This window comes from Prinia subflava, chromosome 5 (assembly GCF_021018805.1).
Source record: "Prinia subflava isolate CZ2003 ecotype Zambia chromosome 5, Cam_Psub_1.2, whole genome shotgun sequence".
Lineage (NCBI taxonomy): Eukaryota > Metazoa > Chordata > Aves > Passeriformes > Cisticolidae > Prinia > Prinia subflava.
The window spans coordinates 5,345,543-5,364,711 of NC_086251.1; the positions used below are offsets into that span (position 1 = coordinate 5,345,543).

General features: G+C 63.6%; 1 protein-coding gene across 3 annotated transcripts; it reads right to left on the bottom strand.

Annotated features, from left to right (window-relative positions):
- Positions 1-287: 287 nt before the first annotated feature.
- Positions 288-18,688, bottom strand: SPTB (spectrin beta, erythrocytic). Of its 3 annotated transcripts, XM_063397704.1 has the most exons (37): positions 18,549-18,622; positions 16,136-16,213; positions 15,018-15,215; positions 14,792-14,943; positions 14,449-14,622; positions 14,248-14,339; positions 14,085-14,165; positions 13,877-13,992; positions 13,578-13,690; positions 13,311-13,498; positions 13,112-13,229; positions 12,288-12,446; positions 11,901-12,203; positions 11,593-11,743; positions 10,634-11,501; positions 10,414-10,551; positions 9,573-10,332; positions 9,278-9,480; positions 9,104-9,194; positions 8,883-9,029; positions 8,085-8,348; positions 7,737-7,952; positions 7,562-7,651; positions 7,187-7,462; positions 6,723-6,853; positions 6,270-6,474; positions 5,814-6,188; positions 5,429-5,673; positions 5,210-5,348; positions 5,049-5,133; positions 4,757-4,953; positions 4,562-4,671; positions 4,194-4,278; positions 1,443-1,612; positions 1,188-1,361; positions 1,074-1,116; positions 288-625 (listed from the first exon to the last, which is right to left on the bottom strand). In XM_063397704.1, the coding sequence occupies exons 3-37, from the start codon at positions 15,163-15,165 to the stop codon at positions 455-457; spliced, it is 6,978 nt and encodes a 2,325-aa protein (XP_063253774.1). In that variant the 5' UTR covers positions 15,166-15,215; positions 16,136-16,213; positions 18,549-18,622; the 3' UTR covers positions 288-454. The 3 variants fall into 3 exon arrangements, with proteins under 3 accessions (XP_063253774.1, XP_063253772.1, XP_063253773.1); XM_063397702.1 differs by lacking the exon at positions 16,136-16,213 and having other exon boundaries at positions 18,549-18,688; XM_063397703.1 differs by lacking the exons at positions 16,136-16,213; positions 18,549-18,622 and adding an exon at positions 16,750-17,001.
- Between the last annotated feature and the right edge of the window lie 481 nt (positions 18,689-19,169).

Consider the following 19,169-nt stretch of genomic DNA (forward strand, 5'->3'; position numbering starts at 1 on the left):
CACCCACGTGCCCCCCGTGCGGGTGCTGGGGGGGTCCATGCACACCTGTGGGGTGCACACCTGTGCCGTGCGTGCGGAGGGGGGGCCGGGGGTGCACCTGCATGCGGGGACACACGTGTGCAGACGTGTGCGTGCAGGGACACGTATGGGCACGGGGAGTGGGGCACACGCCTGGGGGGCGCCTGCGGCCGCCTCCACACAGGGGTGCGCCTGAAGCATGTAAATGTATGTATATATATAAATACAAATATATATATATACACTGTGCACACGGACACGTGTGCTCGTGGCGGGGGGCGGGGCTGGGGGGGCTCCTGCCCATGCGTGACCCCTGCGTGCCCCTCCAGACCTGGTGGCACCTGGACAGGCGCCGCACATGCGTGTCCTTACGCACGCGTGGCCCCGCTAGCGTGACGTGGGGTGTCATCCCCCCCACCCCTGCCGTCCAGGGGGGTTATTTTTTTTTGGGAAAGAAGCTGAAGCGTTTCTCCTTGTCCTTGCGGGGCAGGGAGGCTTCAGGGGGTGCTGGGGGTATGGGCAGGGGGAGGCTCTGCACCTTCCCGCGGCTGCCCCGACACTCCGTGATGGCTGCACTCAGCCCCTGCAGCCAGGCCTGCAGCTCCTCCTGTGGGCATAGTGGGGTGGTCAGGGGGGGCTTCCCTGGCCCCTCAGCGTCGTCCCAGCCCACCCCAGGGCCCCCTGGGTGGTTCCAGTTGCTCCAAGTCTTCCACACGCACCCACTGCTAGCACCTCACCATGTCATGGCACCCCTGGCCATCCCCTTCCCCTCTGAGCATTGCTGGCCACTGCTGACCATGCCCCCCAGCCATCCCTGTGTACCCTGGTCACTACTGGCCACCACCATGTCCCCTGGACAACTACAGCCACCCCTCATACCCCTGGACAACACTGGTGTCTCCCTGGAAACAACCAGGCACCACCCTGTGTCCCTCTGGACCTCTGTGACCACCCCTGTCCCCTTGGGCACTGCTGACCACCACCACATCCCCCCAGCCACCCTGTACCCCCTGGGCTCCACCAGCCACCCCGTGTCCCCTCCGGCCACCCCTCACCTCATCCTTGCCATGGAACAGCCACTCACTGCCATTGCTGAGCCTAGGGACAGAGCACAGACACCAGTGCCACGCCTGCCCACCGTGCCACCCCGCGCAGCGCCACGCCCTCACCTGAGCTTGAAGACGTGTTTCTTCTTCTTGTAGCCTGCGGGCACCTCGCAGCGGGCGTCCCACAGCCCCAGGGGCTCCTCGCCCTGGCACGGCAGCCCCAGCGCGCGGCTCTTGGCGTCCTTGAAGAAGGCGAGCTGGCCGCCCCGCAGGACGCAGTACCGCGTGCTCCACGACCTGCAGCAGCACCGTGTCACCCCGGGGACACCGCCCCACCGGGGACACCGTGCGTGCCACCACCGCTGCCGCCGCGCCTACCGGTTGGATGCGCGCTTGGTGGCCGCCTCCAGGTCGTGCTTGCGGCCGAGGTAGCCCTCCAGCTGGACGCTGCTGACGCGGGCGGGCAGCGTGGCCGGCTCCTCCGGCTCCTCCCGCGGTGGCCGTGGGGTTGGTGACGCCGGCTCCTCGTCGCCTGTCCTCGGTGCCAGCTGTTGCGAGGCAACAGCGCGGTTACGCCGTGGTGTCGCCCACCCACTGCCACCGATAAACCTGCGGCAAGGTGCTGTCCTCTCCCGTGGTGGCACTGGGCACACGGGTTGCTGTCACCAGTGGGTCATGGACCTCAGCCTGGTGGCCTGGGGGTGACACTGGTCTCTGTACCAGTGACCTCACCAGCTCCAGAATGTGGGAACTGGTGTCTACTGGGAGGACCCAGTGAGTGGTTGGACGCCAAGGACTCCACCAGTTCCGACAGGTGGGAACTGGTGACTGCTGGGAGGACTGCTCAGCATCCCCATCCCAGATGTGATCCCCCAGTGCGTATGGGATCCTGCAGTGAGTCCAGCCCTGGGACCCTCCGTGCAGTGCCAGTGACCCCTCCAGATCCAGTGTGTGGGAAGTGATGGTTATTGGGAAGATCCCAGTGAACATCTGGGACAAGATCCAGCCCTAGGACTCAGTGTGGTGTCAATGTGTGTGTGTGTGTCCATGTGTCCAGCTCCAGTGTGCAGGAACTGGTGGATACTGGGAGGACCCCAGTGAGTGGTTGGGACATGGTCCAGCCCTAGGACCCCTAGATCTCAGTGCCAATGACCCCACCAACTCCAGTATGTGGGAACCAGTGGGCACTGGGAAGACCCCAGCAATCAGCTGGGACCCTCAGCACAGTGCCAGTGAAGCCACCAGCTCCAGTCCACAAAAACTGGTGGCTACTGGGAGGACCCCCGTGAGTGGCTGGGACATGGGCCAGCCCTGGTACCCCCAAATCTTGGTGCCAGCGTCTCCTCAGATTTGGGGTGGGTGATGAAGCTGAACCAAGCTAGATGAGCAGTCCTGGGAGCCATGTCAATGTTGTTGCCAGCCCAGGGGACATGGGGACAGTGGGAGGTCTGGTTGGGGACCGTGGTATCAGTGCCATCATCTCAAGGCATCAGTGGTGCCTGATGAAGGGGGACACCCATCCAGCTGGGTACCACAGGAGATCTTGGCCAGGGCCCCTGTCCCCAAGGAGCCAGGAAATGCCTATGTCCCCAAGCAGGCAGTGATCTTGTCCCCAAATGTGTAGTCAGGCTTCTTGTCCCCAAGAAGGTGAATGTGATCTTGTTCCGAGGGAGGCAGGAGATATTCCAGGTAGAGGGGGGGTTCTGTCCCCAAGCAGGGGAAAGTGTCTGTGTTCTTGAGCAGGCAAAGACCACCCTGTCCCCAAGGAGCCAGAAGATTCCCATATCCCCAAGAACACGGTGCAGGACCCTGTCCCCAAGGAGATGCCCATTCCCTGAGCCAGCAGAAATGTTCTTGTCCCCAGGTAGGTTCTCAAGGATCCTGTCCCCACACAGGGGAAAGTGATCTCATCCCCACAGATCCAGAGGATGGCCATGGTCCCAAGCAGGCTGGCAATAAGCAGAGAGCACTCTTGTCCCCAAGCAGTTGAAAGTGGCTGTGTCCCCAAGCAGTTGAAAGTGGCTGTGTCCCCAAGCAGGCAGAGAGGATCCTGTTCCTGAGTAGCCAGAAGATGCGCATGTCCCCATGCAGGCAGAAAGGATCTTGCCCCAAGGAGCCAGGAGATGCCCATTTCCCCAAGCAGGCAGGAGAGGCAGAAGGGGTTCCTGTCCCCAAGGAGCCAGAGGATGCCCATGTCCCTCAGTAAGCTGGCAGAAAGCAGAGAGGGCTACCGTCCCCAAGCTGATGAAAGTGGCCATGTCCCCAAGCAGGCAGAGGGATACATTCTCCCTGAGTAGCCAGAAGATCCCCATATCCCCGATGAGGCACGAATGCGCTTGTTCCCAGGTAGGCACTCAAGGATCCTGTCCCCAGGCAGGGGAGGGTGATCTGGTCCCTGAGGAGCCAGGAGATGCCCATGTCCCGAGGCAGGCAGAAGAGGCAGAAGGGGTTCCTGTCCCCAAGCAGGCAGAGCCACAGAGAGCCATCGTGTCCCTGGGCTGGCAGAGCACGTGGGAGGAGCAGAAAGGTGGCAGCCAAGCACAGGGGCTGGCACACGGTGACAATGCCCTGTGGGCGACGACTGCAGGGTGTAACGATGCCCCACAGGGTGCTGATGCTTTGTAGAGTGACAAAGTCCCACAGGGTGATGATGTCCCACAGGGTGACAGTGCCCCATGGGGTGACAAAGCTCCATACGGTGACTGTGTCTCTTGGGGTGACGATGCTCCACAGGGTGACAATGCCCGGCAGGGTGATGATGCCCCACAGGGTGACGATGTCCCATACAGCAGTGATGTCCCTTGGGGTGACACGGTGGCCCCAGGGCAGACACTGCAACTCTGGCCACTGCACAGATCCCACACACACGCATACACCATGGGTGCCACCCCCCCATGTCACCCCAGGAGTTGGGGCAAAGGGGACCTGCAGTACCCCTCTGCCCGCCTGGCCTTTTTGGGGTAATTCAACATTTATTCAACACAAGGCAAGGACAAGGTGAGGGTTGGGAGTGCGGGGATCTGTCAACACAATGAGGTCATGCTCACGGGGGGATGCCAGGAGCTGTGGGACATGCAGGGACACCTTTTTGGTCATCAGGGAAGGTAAAAGCTAAACTCAAGAACTGACCGGCTCTGGTCCATCTGTAGTAGGCAGCGAAGTGTCCTGTGTGCTAACATCCTTCTTCTCCTCCTCTTCCTCCTCCTCCTCAGACCTACACAGGGAGACAGCTGGTCAGCATCCCCATCCTAGACAGGATTCCACAGGGATGGGGCTGGCTGCTGCTCTCCTGTCCTCCCTGTGAGATGAAACCCTGTCAGGGTGAGGCTTGACCTTCATCTCCCCTCTTCATCAGCATCAATTTATAGCTTGGAAAAGGCAAATGGCTAAAAAGCCCTTTAATATTACAAAAATATTAAGATTTTAGGTTAAGGTTTGAGAAGAGAGATGTGGAAACAGTGTCCCTGCTCCCATGGAATGACGATGGCATCCCTTACCCAGCCTCCAGCTCCCCATCCAGATCCAGGCAGTAGTCGGGAGCTTCGGAGCGCGTCGTCCCGTCCCGCACCAGCCCCTCACGCAGAGACCGCCCGCCCAGGAGCTCCAGCTGCCGGGCAAGGAGCGAAGGTGTTAAGGGATGGGGGGGAGACTGTGGCAGGGCAGGCAGAGGCCTCATCCCCAGCCTTTCTCACCGTCGTCAGCTTCCTGAGGGCGGCAATGCGCTCCTCCCAAGTGGCGGAGGACTTCTCAAAAGCCTCATGCCGCTTCAGCAGCTTCTCCACGGCGTCCACCGTCTGCCCGTAGTCGCTGCTGGCCAGGTAGGGCTCCTGAGCCATCAGCCACGACTCGGCCACCGAGGCATCGCGGGAGAACTGGCACACCTCCAGCACTGTGGGAGGGATGGGCAGGGCTCAGCCCCTGGACCACCCACCCCACCGCCCCCAGCACTGCCCCGCTCCTCCCCGGCACCCCCGGCGCACTCACGCAGCCGCAGCCGCTCCCAGCGCTGCTCCCACGTCTCCATCATGGCTTTCCTCTTGTCCACCAGCTCCACCAGCTTCGCCTTGATCTGTGAGGGGAGGATGCTGTTAGAGGGTGGCCCAGATGGCAGCACCCCCAGCACCCCCTATCCCTGATTCCCTCACCTCTGGTGAGTCCTGGTGCTTGCGCTGCAGCAGCTTCTTGCCCAGCTCGATGCAGGTGGTGAAGTTCTTGCCCCGAGCATCCACCTCAGCCTTAATTCCCTGGTGGTATTTCATCAGCAGCTCCACCGAGGAGACATCCCTGAGGACACAGAGGCATCAGGGTCAGTGGTGCCATCGGTTCCGTGTCCCTTCCCAGGTGCCCGCTGGGTGCATCCATACCTGGGTTTCTCCTGTGTCTCAATCTGCCGGACAGTGCTCTCCATCCAGGAGAGCAGATCCCGTGCCATGCTGAAGAATCGGTGCTTGTCAGCTGTGTCCACCAGCCGTGCCCGGCGCCCGCTGCACGCTTCCAGCAGCTCCTGCAGCGCCCGGGACACCTCCTGCTCCTGCTCCTGGATTCCAGCCGCCTTCTCCCCAGCATAGGCGGTCTGCAGGCGCGCTGCCGTCTCCCGAAACTGCTGCACCTGCACGAACCACAGAACAGCTTGGGTTGGAGAGGAACTCAAACACCATTGAGCCCAGCCTCCCACCATGGGTATGGACATCTTCCACAAGACCACAGGGAATGCTGAATGCTGGCATCCACATCAGGTTGGAGCCTCACCTGTGCCTCCAGCAGCTGGAGGTCCCTCTCAAAGGCGCTGTGCATGCGGTGGAAAGCCTCCACTGTACCGGCGTCCTCGCCCAGATCCTGGGGCAGCTCCTGGCGCCGGGTGGCGATGAGGGCCAGCAGCTCAGCACCGTCGTAGAAGTATTTGTGGAGGTCATGGGAGGCAGCGAGGAGCTGCATGCGGGTGTCGATCAGCTCCAGGAGGTCGGCCCAGCTCTCGTTCAGCCCGTCCTTCCACTCAGCTATGGTGGCTGCCTCGATGTGCCCCGCGTCAATGAGGTCCTCAATGGTCAGGTTCACCCGGTCCACACGCTCCTGCCCCACGTTCCCTGTCTCCCGTGCAAACTCACGAAACTTCTCCCGTAGGAGCTGCATGGAGGGAAGAGAAGAGTCAAGTCTCTCCCCTCAAGCCACCCGCCAGCACTGCCACATCCATCCTGTCACCCTCACCATGACATGGTCCAGATCCTGCCCCATCTCCGGGGAGGAAGCGACCACATCGCGCTCGGCAATCCACTGCTCCAGCTCTTCCACCTCCCGCTTCAGCTGGAAGAGGTGGGACATGTTCTCCAGGCGCCGGCGGCGCTCCTCGGCCGCCTCCTTCAGCCCCGCGTAGTGCTTGTCCACCTGGCCCTGCAGCCGGATGATCTGCTCCCTGCGCGGCCCCGCACACAGACACCCAGTTCTCAGCCAGGAAAAAATGTCCCCGACCCACCCGTGTTGACATCCGGGGGAGTTGGGGGTGAAGGACCCACTTGGTGCTCCCCATACCCCTCTCCCACCACCTCCCTGCCCAAATGGAGCAGCTGACACTGCCAGAGCTCCAGCCAAACCCCCCACCCACGCGGTGTTGATGGCACGGGGTCACCCCAAAGGACAGGGAACATGTGGCGTGGCACCTACCCCTCGGGGTGGCCAGCAGAGAGCAGCTGCTGCGCCCTCCCCGCCAGCTCCTTGATGGTTTGTCCGTAGTCCTCGATGGAGCGCAGCTGCCGGACATGTCTCTTCAGCATCATCAAGCAGCTCTCCTCATCCTGTGGCACGGAAAACATCGGTGCCATCAGCACCTGGCATGGTTGGGGGACAGAGACTGGGGTCTAGACCCAGCGCCTGCCCTAGAGGAATGTCCTGACTCTGTCTGATGCCACAGGGAGCAATGGCGAGCTCAGCAGGGCATGGCATGGAATGGGATGGATGGTGTGTAATGGCACGGGAACGACACATAAGAGCAGGACACACCACAGTGTGGATGATGTTCAACAGAACAGTGTGGCAGAGCCTGGGTCAACACTGGACATCCCAGAAAGGCACTGCCCAGTGCAGCACAGACCCCCAAACACGGAGCACCACGGGGAATCGCTCCTCACCTTTGGTTTCTCCTCGGGCCCCATGAAGAGCTCCTGCTCGCTGACCCAGGCCTCGGCCTCGTCGGCATCCAGGTAGTACTGCTGGGCCTCTTCGGCCTCACGCAGGCGCTGGTGCCGGGCGGCCGCCTCCTCCTGCAGCGTCTCCCACAGCGCCCGCAGCTCCTGTGCCTGTGCCGCCAGCTCCGGGCCCGGCTCCTCGCCGCTCCCCACTGCCTCTCCCCGGCTCAGCACCTCACCCAGGCGGGGGGCATGGCCCGCCAGCTCCTTCTGCAGTGTCTGCCAGCACCAGGGAAGTCACAGTGAGAGTGACACTCATGGGATGGATCCCAAGGGACCACCCGGGATGGTGGCTGTTGCTGCAGTGCCCAGGCTTACCTCATTCCTCTTGGTCAGGCGCTGCACGGTTGGGAGGTCAGTGCCGTGATCCGTTGACCTCGCCAGGGAAAGCCGCTCCTGCACCCACAGCTGTGGGAAGGAGCACCCACTGAGCCTCCTGCAGCACCCACGGGTAGCCCCAGCCCCCGGCCCCTGCCACAGCAAGGACACTCACTGTTTCATCCTCCAGATCCCGCCCCAGCTGGTACATGGCCTTGACAGTCTCCAGCTCCTTCCTCTTCCTCTCCAGTGGCTCCAGCAGTTCAAGGACTCGCTGCCGGAGCATCTGCTCCTGTCTGGTGGTATCTGGCACGTCCCCAGCACCGGGGGTGCCCTGCCACCCCAGTTCCTCCAGCTCCTTCATCCACGTTCTCACTTGCTCTTCCAGTCTCTGGCAGGGCAAATCCATGTGAGTTAGGGATCTGAGCCAAGATGGAGAACCCCAGTCCCATTTGGGAGCAAACTTCATCGCCTTGGACCTCCTGCTCCTTCCCGAAGGACCCGCCCAGGTGCCAGTACCTACCGTCAACCTCTTCAGCAGCAGGTTGGTGGCGGTGAGGTCCCTGACCTTCTCTGCGTGGCGCAGCTCCTCCTGCGCCCTCCCCAGCCAGCTCTCCAGCTCCCCGTAGCTCCGGGCGTACAGCGCCGAGCGCTCGGCCTCGAACAGCTGCCGGCCCTTGTCCTCGGCAGCGCCGCGCAGCTCGGCCCAGCGCCGGCGCAGCTCCTGCAGCCGCTGCGTCACCGCCGCGCTGTACTGCGGCTTGCGCACGGCCAGCTCCGTCCCCTCCTGTGGACACAAGCAGAGGGGTGGGTGGTCACTGCGGCATGGGGACACCCCACCCATGCGGCAGGCTGGGAGCATTCCAGAGTCCTGGAATCGTTAAGGTTGGAAGACACCTCTTGGGCCATGGAGCCCAACTATTCCCCCAGAGCTGCCAAGGCCACCGCTAACACATGTGCCCAAATGCTGCATCCACACAGCTTTTAAATCCCTCCAGGGATGGGGATTCTACCACTGCCATGGGCAGTCTGTGCCAGGGCTGCACAACCCTGTCCCTGAAGAAATTTTCCCTGCTATCAATCAAAACCTCCCCTGGTGCAACTTGAGGCTATTTCCTCTCGTCCTTTTCCTTGTTTCCTGGGAGCAGAGCCCAAGCCCCAACTGGCTGCAACCTCCTGTCAGGGAGTTGTAGAGAGCAAGAAGGTCCCCCCAAACCCTATTTTCTCCAGGCTGAGCCTCCCAGCTCCCTCAGCAATTCCTCATGCTCCAGACTTTTCCCCAACTCCGTTTCCCCTCTCCGATCACGGTGCTGGCACCCACCGCCTCAATCTTCTCCAGCCAGCTCTGGTTGGGAGCCAGCTCAGCCATGAATGCCTGGTGCTTCTGCCACCTGCTGTGGAGACCACGGGCTTCTCCATAGGAGACATCCTGAGCCATCAGCATCTTCTCATCCACCCAGGCATCAAACTGCAGGGAAGTGGTGTCAGTGCTCAGCTGGTGGGGACCCCCCAGGGATGCCACCAGCCATGCTGCATTCCTACCTCACGGCAACTCTGCAGGAAGGTCTGTAGGTCGTGGTTGTCCTGCATCAAACCCGCTGCCTCTTCCACCTTGTCCATGATGGCTCCATGCCTAGCAAGGAACCACGGATGTGCAGCGTCAGCCCCGCTGCCCATACACTGCCCACCCGCCCGCCAGCCTTGCGCCAGACTCACCGCTCCTGCAGAATTCGGCACTTCTCGGAGATCTTCTCAGCAAAGATGTTCTCCTCAGCCACCAGCTTGGTGCCACCAGCCACCACCTCCGGGACCTTCTTGGCATTGCTCTCCACACTAGCACGGAAGTTCTGGAAGCGGTGCAGGGCAGCAGCCGAGCCCTCCAGCGTGGAGGGCAGCTCCAGGTGGGACAGCGTGTACTCCTAGGAGGCACAGCAGGGGATCAGCGCACAATCACCCGTTTTTGGGGTGCCCGTGAGCCAAGAGCCCCAAAAGACACCGCTTGAGCACCCACCTGCTTGGTGAGGAGGATCTCTGCCTGCTTGGTGTCGCGAAGGAACTCCTGGAAGTTGCGGCACTGGGTGAGGAAGCGCTTCCGAGCCTCTGCCATCTTGCCCAGGGCAGCCCAGCCGTCCTTCACGCCGCCCAGGCGCTGTCGCAGCCCCTCGTATTCGGGGTCCGTCTGCCCCCCCAGCACCCTCTCCCCCGCCTCCACCAAGGCAGTGAAGGCTCCTGCGTGCTCCTCGGCGTCGCGCCGGGCCGCTTCGTGCCGCTGCAGCATCTCCTCTGCCTCCCCCAGCGACGCCGGCACCTCATCGACGGCAGCCACGGCTTTCTGAGCGCCGAAGAGCCACGCCTGGAAGTCATCCAGGTCCTGCAGGAAACTCCGGAGCTGCCCGGCTTCCCCCAGGGATGCTGCGCGCTCTGCCAGGGCTGCCTGCAGCTCGTCCCAGGCGGACGTGGCCACCGCCAGCCTCTGGGCCACCTCCGTGGCCGCCTCGGGCCGTTCCTCGGCCAGGCGCTCGGCCTGGGAGCGCAGGGCAGCCAGGCGGTCCTGGGCCACGGCCAGCTCCCGCTCGATGCCGTAGAGCTTGCGCTGGGTGGCCAGGACGCCAGCCAGGTCGCGGCCCAGCTCGGCCGTCGCCTCCACCGCCCGGGCTTTGCTCCGCAGCCATTTCTGGGTCTCCTCGGACTCCAGGTTGTAGTTGAGGAGGCGCAGCGCCGAGCCCACCGCCCGCTGGCGCTCCGACACCAGCTCCCGGAACCGGCCCCACCTGTGGGACAGAAGCGGGGGATGGCAGGGAGGGCACAGTCACCGCGTCACCCGCCTGGCCCGCCACCATCCCACACCGTACCTCTCGTTGAGCTGCTCCCGGCACTGCCGGACCTGGGGGCTCCGGGGGTGCCCGCTAGCCAGGAGCCCGTCGGCTGCCTGGTTGACTGCGGCAATCTGGGAAGCCACCGTGACCATGTCTTGCTCCAGCCCGTCCAACCTGCAGGAACATCCAGGCTTAGAACGAGCAGCACCTCAGGACGGGGCACGGCAGCACCGCCTCAGCAGGGGCTCCTTCCTACCTGCGCTGCGTCACGTCCAGGTCCTCCAGCGCCTGCGGCACCTCCAGCTCTGCCAGCCAGGTCTCCTTGGAGCCCATCCACAGATGGCAGGCATCGCTCTCCCCAAAAACAGTGTAGAGGTCCAGGGCATCCTGCAGCTGGCGGCCGCGGCGCTCGGCCAGGGCGGCCGCCTCGGCGTGCAGTTCCCGCAAGGTCGCCAGCCGGCTCTGCGCCTCGGGGCCGGCGCGCAGCTCCGGCGGGAAGCCCTCGGCCTGCTGAGCCAGCCTGTCCAGCTGCTCCCGGGCGGCCGCCAGCTCATCCAGCAGCTCCTGGTGCTGCCGCAGCAGGACGAGGGTGCGGGATTCATCCTGGCCCAGCTCCTCGGCAGCCGCCCGCCGGCGGGCATCCTGCAGCCCCTCCGCCAGCTCCTCCACCTCCGCCTGGAACTGGAAGAAGCCCTCGGCTTCCCGCAAGCCGCGCCGTCGGAACGCTGCCAGCTCCTCCAGCTGCGCCCACAGCGCCCGCACGGCCGCTCCCCGCTCCCGCAGCCGCTCGGCCGCCCGGCCCGCGGCCGCCAGCCCCTCGCCCACCGCCAGCGTCTGCTCCAGCCGCCCGCCCCGGCTCCGCATCTCGGCCTCGAAGGCAGCGTGCCGGCGCTGGAGCAGCAGCACGCCCGGCAGGTCCTTCCCGAAGTCCAGGGAGGAGTAGAGCTGCTCCTGCTCCTTGATCCAGCTCTCTGCCTCATCCAGCTCCCACAGGCAGGTCCAGAGGGAGCGGGATTGCTCCAGCAAGGCTCTCCTCCGCGCTGCCAGTATTTGCAGCTCCTGCCGGCACATCTCCAGGTGGCTCACGCGGTCCTGGATGATTTTGGGGTCGCAGGGACGATAGCCTGGGCAGGGGGCAGGGTGGGTGCTCGTCAGTACAGTGTCCTGCTTTCCCTTGGCCATGCCAGGGATGCAGGGGTGTCCTGGCACACCTACCCTCAGCCTCAGCAAAGCGGAGGGCGGCAGCGCTGATGGCCCGGGTCTTCTCTGCCTGTATGGCCATGTCGGCCTCCAGCAGACGGTGGGTCTGCAGAAGCTCCTCTGCTTCCAGAAGGTGCTTCCCAGTTTCAGGAGATGCCAGCTTCACCTGCAGAAGACCCTCAGCAATTACCCACTGACACGCAAAACTCAGCACCAGCACCCCAACATCTCATCTCCCTTACCAGCGAACTCCCACCAACCTTTGTCCCACTGGTGGGAAAAAGACACCTCACCCATGGTGACACCCAAAGACCACAGCTCACCTTGACCTCATCCATCCAGTCGATGCAATGGAGCATCTCCTGGAAGAGGTGCTGCAGGGTGAGGTTCATCTCCAGGCGCTGGCGCCGGGCAGCCAGCAGCTCCAGGAGCTGCTCCCAGAGCCGCAGGATGTTGTCCTTCCGCCCCTTGATGCGCTGGATGTCGTGGTAGCCCTCCAGCTCCAGCTCCTTGGCCACTGCCTCAATGGCCTGCACCCTCTCCCTGTAGGCAGCTGTGTCTGTCTCGATGGCCTCGTGCTTCTTCTTGGCTGCCTCCACCGCTGCCAGGTCCTGGCCAAAGTTGTCCTGCCCCGACACAGAGCCCGTGGTGAGGCTCTGGTGAGGCTCCCTGGGGTGGGGGTCCCCGGGGTGGGTGGTCCCCCTCCTCACCTGGGCCACCAGGCGCTGGTTCTCGCTCAGCCAGGCCTCCCTCATGGCCGCTTTGCGGTCGAAGCGCCGTGCCAGCTGCTCCAGCTTCTCCTGACGGATCAGCTCATTGCGCAGCGCCAGCTCCCGCTCATGCTCCGCTTTCTCCAGCTGCTCCCAGGCCTGGGGGAAGGCGGCACTGGACAGGTGGCACCCGTATCCCACATTCCCCCACCCATCCCAGTGTCTTGTTCTGCTGGTGAGCCCCAGTGTGACCCCCAGGTGGAGGAATACAACCTGCCATGGGATGGATCAGTCCTGTCCCAGTATGGATTCAGCATGTCCTGGGATGGACCTGAACTGCCTCAGGAGATGGACTTAACCTGCTCCAGGACCCATCCCAGCCTGCCCAAGGACCTGAATTACCTCAGGAGATGGACTTAACCTGCTCCAAGACCCATCCCAGCCTGCCCAAGGACCTGAATTACCTCAGGAGATGGACTTAACCTGCTCCAGGACCCATCCCAGCCTGCCCAAGGACCTGAACTACCTGAGGAGATGGACTTAACCTGCTCCAAGACCCATCCCAGCCTGCCCAAGGACCTGAATTACCTCAGGAGATGGACTTAACCTGCTCCAGGACCCATCCCAGCCTGCCCAAGGACCTGAACTACCTGAGGAGATGGACTTAACCTGCTCCAGGACCCATCCCAGCCTGCCCAAGGATCTCAACTGCTTGGGGATGGACTCAATCTGCCTCAGGAGGGGAATTCAGTTTCCCCCAGGAGATGGACCTGACTTGCCCACAGGAGACAGCCCCCAACTACCAGAGCAGACAGTGCCCATACCCGGTTGATGTCAGAGACCAGGCGCCCCTCGTGTGGGGTGTAGACGCGCTGGTTGTTGGCCCTCATCCGTGACTGGATGGTGAAGAGCAGCACCTCCAGGTTGCCCTTCTCCTGAAACCTGCCCCAGAGAGAGCTCAGCATTGGGCACCCTTGGTTGCCCCACACCACTGGGCAGGCACGGGGAGCAGGGAGCTCTTACTTGGGGGGCTTCTCCACGGTGCGGTAGGTGCTGAAGGCTTGCAGCTGGTGCTGCACGCCGGCCAGCGAGTTGGCAAAGCTGCGGCTGTTGAGGGAGGCGATGGTCTGCTCGATCCAGGTGAGCAGGTCGGACGCCAGCCCCCCGTAGCCCTCGATCATCCGCTCTGTTTCCTTGGCATGCTCGATGACCTGCAGCAGGACCAGGGGTGAGTGTGAGGGGCTGGCACCCCAAGAGAACACCCCTGGCCGCCTCAGCACAGTTCCCTACCTTGCCCAGGCGCCTTCCCTCCACCTCCAGCACCTTCATCTTGGAGAAGTAGTGGTAGAAGGCCACCACGTAGGTGATGATGGACTTCTCATCAGGGTTCTCCGTGAACACATCTGCCCGGTGCAAGCGAGAGGCGTCACTCCTGACCCAACCTCAACCCACTTCACTGGCCCCAGTGAGGTCCCTCCTGTGCCCACCCAGGCCCTCCTTCCGTGTATTGGGAACCTCTCTGTGCTTCAAGAAGCCTGGGAATGTCTCAGGAGAAACTGAGGCAGGAGGACTGACAACAACTGCCTCACCTTCGGGGTCGAGGAGAGGGGTGATGCCCAGGTGCCGCTCTGCCACGCTGAACGCGTGCTCCAGGTTGTGCCGGGCGTTGGATTTGGTAAGGTTTTGGAAGTCAACCAGCTCAGGTCTGGGGACAGAGGGCACGAGACAGCAGTGACACACCTGTGGGACATCTCTCAGTGCCACTGCCACCCCAGTACCTGCTGCTGTGCCGCCTACCTGTGCCTGTGGATGAGGGCATTGAAGGCCAGCCCGTCCTTCCAGCTTGAGGTGAAGTTGGTGACGTTCACATGGGGGTACCTGCAATGGGGACAGGGTGTCACTGTCACCCTCTGGGCACTCCCGGGCCCTGATGCAGTCATATGGGGGTCCCACCACCTACCCTGCTGTTTTCATCTGGCACCAGAGCAGAAGTGCATCCCTGGCAGAGCGTGTCTCCCGGCCCTCCTGCGTCTCCACGATGATGTCCTGGATCTGGGGGCAAAAGGACATTCTGGGGTTATAACAGCAGTTCCACGGAGGATGGCTCACACTTGGGAATGAGGTGTGGAGCAGAGGGAAGCCCAAAACCGCCTGTCCTCACCTGGAAGCGGAGGATGATGGTCCAGATGAGGCCAAGGACAAGGCGATGGTTGCCATCCACGATATCATGGGAGCCCATGTTCTCCAGGTGCACCCTCTGCTCCTTCAGGAACTGCAGCGCCTTGTCCACATTCTCCAGGCAATGGATCCGCATCCGGCCCTTGGTGGGCTTGGGCTGGGGTAGGACAGTGCTCAGCACCTTCCCTTCCACACCAGGTACCCTGCCCGGGGACACCCCCATGCCCATGCTGCCAACCCAACCCTTGGCCAATGCCACGAGATATGGTGTGGCATGGCGTGGCAGGCCACAGGTCCCAGGGCCTCCATGTGGATGGGATTCCTACCAGGAGCTCTCCTGACAGCACTTCCAGCAGCTTGATGAGCACCCGCCCGTCCCGGAGGTCCATGTAGAGGTCCGAGATGCGGCAGGTGACACGGGCCAGGTGCGAGTTCACCCACTTGGTGAAGGTTTTCTTCTGCACGGCCTCCCGCTCATCTGCAGGGACAGCGGGCACGGGGTCACCCACAGTGGGGACAACCCGGGTGGCACCGCGGGGACCTGCCACCCACCTGCCAGGGCTTTGATGCGGGAGCGCTCGAAGAGCCGTGCGGAGCTGTTGTCGTTGTCCAGCTCATCGTCGGACGCGTCCCAGCGGACATTGATGCGGCTGTACTGCTGCTGCAGCTCCAGCTGCTCGTAGTCATTGGCCGAGGTCATGGTCCCGGTGTGCCCTGGCCCGGTGGCCCTTGGCTACCGGTGAGAGGCCCCTGGGGGACAGCAGGACCGTGAGCATCAGTGCGGCCACGGCGGCTCGCTGGCCCCGCGGCACGTGGGGATTTGCGGCTCAGAACCTCGGGATAAGCTGCTCAGAGGGATTTAGCCTCGCCCCACCCAGGTGTTGGGGGGGCACCTGGCAGCTGCCCGCTCCAGGACCCCCGTGCTGAGCCCTGCCAAGCTGTGCTAATGGCGGTTTACTGTGCTGCGTCCCCGCCCGTGTCTCTCTGCCAAGCTGAAACCCCAGCCCAGGTCCCCAGAGGTGTCCCCCCAATCCTTGGATGCCCCCAGGGAAGGGGCTGCTCCTCACCCCCACCCTGTCCCCTGGGCCGCACAGGGGCTTCACCAGCACTGGTGGCAGAAAGTGGGTGACAGCTGCCGGCAGGGGGGGGCCACCCACCCCCGGGGACATTTGAGACACAGATAGGACGTGGCTGGTATCTAAAAATGCCTCTGAGCAGCTGTCCGTGGCTGCTGGGGCCCCTGAGGGGTGCAAGGAGATGGGATGGGGCTCCCCACAGCCAGCAGCATGTCCAGGATCTCCCCTGCAACCCAGAGCTGCACAGAGCCCTCAGTTGTGGATGCCAGGGGGAACCCCATGTGCCCCAAATCCCTGCTGTCCCCGTGAGCTGTGACAACCCATGGGCCCCCAGGTCCCCCTCAGATGCTCCAGGCATCCCCCAGGTCCTCCCTGGAAGGGTTATCGAGGCAGCCCAGGCTGTGCCACACCCCAGCTCCGCACCCTAATCGGGGCAGCGCAGGCAGGGCCTTGGATTGGACCTGAAGGCACTGGGAGCATGCAAGGATGTGGAGGAGCGTGCAGGAGAGTGGGCAGGGCAGCAAGGACACACAGGGGCACACCAGAGTGTGCCAGTGTGAAGAAGGGCATGCAGAGGGGTAGCAGAGAGTGTACCTGTGAGCCGGGACATGCAGGGACTTGTCACAGCATCCACATGTGAACGGGGACATACAGAAGTGTGACAGAGTGCACCTGCGAGCAAGGACACACAGGGACATGCCAGAGCGTGCACAGGGGAACAAGGACAAGCAGAAATGTGCCGGAGTGTGTATGCCTGAGCAAGGACATGCAGGAACACACCAGACTGTGCATGGGACACACACAGCAGGCACACGAGTGGGTGCAGGGCCATGCAGGTGTGTACTGGAGCAGGCAGGAGGGTGCTGGAGCTGGGCCTGCAGCCCCTCATGCCGTGACCCTGTGCCTCTGCCAGAGCACCCAGCTCGCCCTGGCAGGAAAGCCCTGTGGGAGACCAAATTTGGGGATTTTGCCCCCAAAACTTCAGGGACTGCCAGCAGGACGGGTGTGCTAAGTTGTGTCGGCTTCCTGCAAGATACCTCAGTTCTGACTGACAACACGGCAGCGGGGCCATGGCTGTGAGCATCCGAGGAGGAGAAGGAGGAGGAGGAAGAGCAGAAGGAGGAGGAGGAGGAGGAGGAGGAGGAGATGACGCTGAAGGGAGCCACGGCAGGCCCATGGGAGCATTCTGAGCGCGGGCGCTCACCCACCCTTTAAATCTCCCTCCGCCGCACCGGTGTCTTCCGAGCATCCCTCCCTGCCACAGCCACGCCGCCACCAGCACCCGCCACCCGGGAATTGTCATTCCTCCCGCTCAGCGTGCAGAAAGCTGGGAATGCCAGCATGCCGGCCTCGCAGCCAGCAGCCTGCGGCCATGGCCCGGGCAGCGTTGCCTTCCCCGGCCAGCGGCTCGGCACGGTGAATCAGCACTTCCCGGTGAGGAGCTGGCACCGTGCCACCACCACGGTCCCCCCACCGGGCATAGGAAATGTCCCCCCACACCCCAAGGGCGGCTGGGGCAGTGGTTGGCACCTGGCACCTATGGCACCCTCAAACCCATTCCCTGGCTCATCCCTCACAGCCACAGCATGCTGCCGGAAAGCCCATTTCCCATGCACAGAAACTCATCAGAAACCCCAAAAACACCCCCAAATCCTGCCCCATCCCTGCCACCCAGAGCCTGGCGTGTCCCCGTCGCTCCACTTCACCAAAACACTTCGATTTAGCATCTTCCCCACAACCACAAGCAGCCATGCTCTGGTTGGGAAGGGGCAGGAACCAGGGGGCATCCCCCCAGCCCCCCAACTGTCTCCTGCCTGCCAGGTGCAGGGCGGGAGCAGATGGTCCCTCTCGGCACGGCCACGCGGCACAGCACGGGGCAGTTGGGCAAGGAAAAGCGCGGCACAGCTCCTCCGGCTGCGGTGCCCTGCTCCGGCCAGGGCTCCCCGGCCACACTCCCACCTGCCAGGAGAATTTGGGCTTCCCCAGGGCCACATGCCGGCCGTGCCAGGACTGTCCCATGTCACCCAAGCCGGTGACACGCACACGTGCTGACACTCCACAGACATTTTTGGCTATAAATAGGCCTCCCCTGCACACGGCGCCAGCCGAGCCCTGCTCCCTTCTTAGAAGCTGCCCCCCCCCCCGCACCCCAAAATCACCAGACAGTGCCCCAAAACCACATGATAGCTACAAAATACTCCGTGGGGTGCTGTGCGGACACCCAGCAGGGGTTTCTGAGTCTCCTGTTCTTGCTACTGTCTTTCAGGGCACCCCAATCCCCCGGTTTGGGAGCTGAAGATTTATAAAGGGAAAACCTGGGAAAGCAGGCCTGGGGAACCCCTAGGTTATTGGGGTGAGGGTAAGAATTCCTCCAGCCCAATGCCCACCCATGAGCATCCTCCTGGCACTGGGACAAGGGGGCCCGAGGACATGGCACCCCACAAAACCTTTCCCAGTAACTCCAGTTTGCCCAGTTTCTAAAAACTGGGTGACAGAGTGGTTTGGGTGATGTGTCCCACCACGACCCTCAGGACTCGGCTTTTCCACCACGTCCCAACAGTGCTGGGAGCACCAAGGACTGGTGTAGGGAGCCCTCCAGGGGTTGGCACCCCAGGAAAAGTGTCCCCAGGGTATCCCCACACTGTCCCCCGGCTGTCCCCTGGGTGTCTCTAGAAAGTCACCGCCACTCGCCCGCCCCGTCCTTCCCGAGAGCAGCCCCGAGGGACACGGGGTGACAGCACACTCCCCGCCGCAGGGCGAAAAGGGGGTTCAGGCTCCCCGAAGGGCTCTTCACCTCCACCACAAAACTTTCCTCCGCGCCCACCGCTCCCCCCCCAGTACCGCGCCCGGTGTTCGGTGCCGCACCCCCCACCCGGTATCCCCGGGGCGGGCAGCGCCTGCCGGAGCCCCCCCGCCACGGCGTGTCCCCGGGGACCGGCGCCTCCCGCTGTCCCCCGGTCCCTGCCGTGTTCCCGGAGCGGCGCATCCCGGTGCCGCGGGGTCTCACCTGCGCGGGGCGGCGGGCGGGCGAGCGGCGGCGGCGGCGGCGGGGCCGGTGCGGGAGCGGGGCGGGGGGAGCGGAGCCGCCCTGCACCGCGATATAAATAACATTATCTGGGCGCGCAGGGACATTCCTACCCGGAGCCGGCGGCGCTGCCCGGCCCCGATAGCCCCGCTCCCCCCGGGAGGGCCGGGCCGAGCCGACCGGGCGGGCGGGGACGGGGATGGGCGCAGGGACGGGGACGGGGACGGGCCGCCCGCCCCGCAATGCAGCACAGCGGCGCCCCCCGGCCGCCAGCGCCACCGACACCGGCAGCAGCACCAGCAGCACCGACACCGGCAGCACCGGCATCGGCGGCACCATTGGCGGCGACATCATTGGCGGCAGCACCGCCAGTACCGGCAACGGAGCCGGCGGCACCGGCACCTGCAGGCTGCGGAGAAGCGCAACGCCCCGCGGACACCGGCGGGGGACCCCGGCCATCCCCCCCGGCCAGCCCACGTGTCCCTCGCTAGCCCTGGATGCCCCCCAGCTAGTCCCAGGCATCCCTCAGCTAGCCCTAGGTGTCCTCCACTAGCCCTGTGAGTTCCCCAGCTCGTCGCAGGCGCCCCATAGCTAGACCTCAGT

Coding starts and splice junctions, on each gene's coding strand:
- SPTB (XM_063397702.1), bottom strand. CDS start 15,165: ATGACCTCGGCCAATGACTACGAGCAGCTGGAGCTGCAGCAGCAGTAC. Junction 9,195..9,277: donor TGCCGAATTCTGCAGGAGCG/GTGAGTCTGGCG, acceptor GTTCCTTGCTAG/GCATGGAGCCATCATGGACA. Junction 7,953..8,084: donor TGCTGCTGAAGAGGTTGACG/GTAGGTACTGGC, acceptor TTGCCCTGCCAG/AGACTGGAAGAGCAAGTGAG.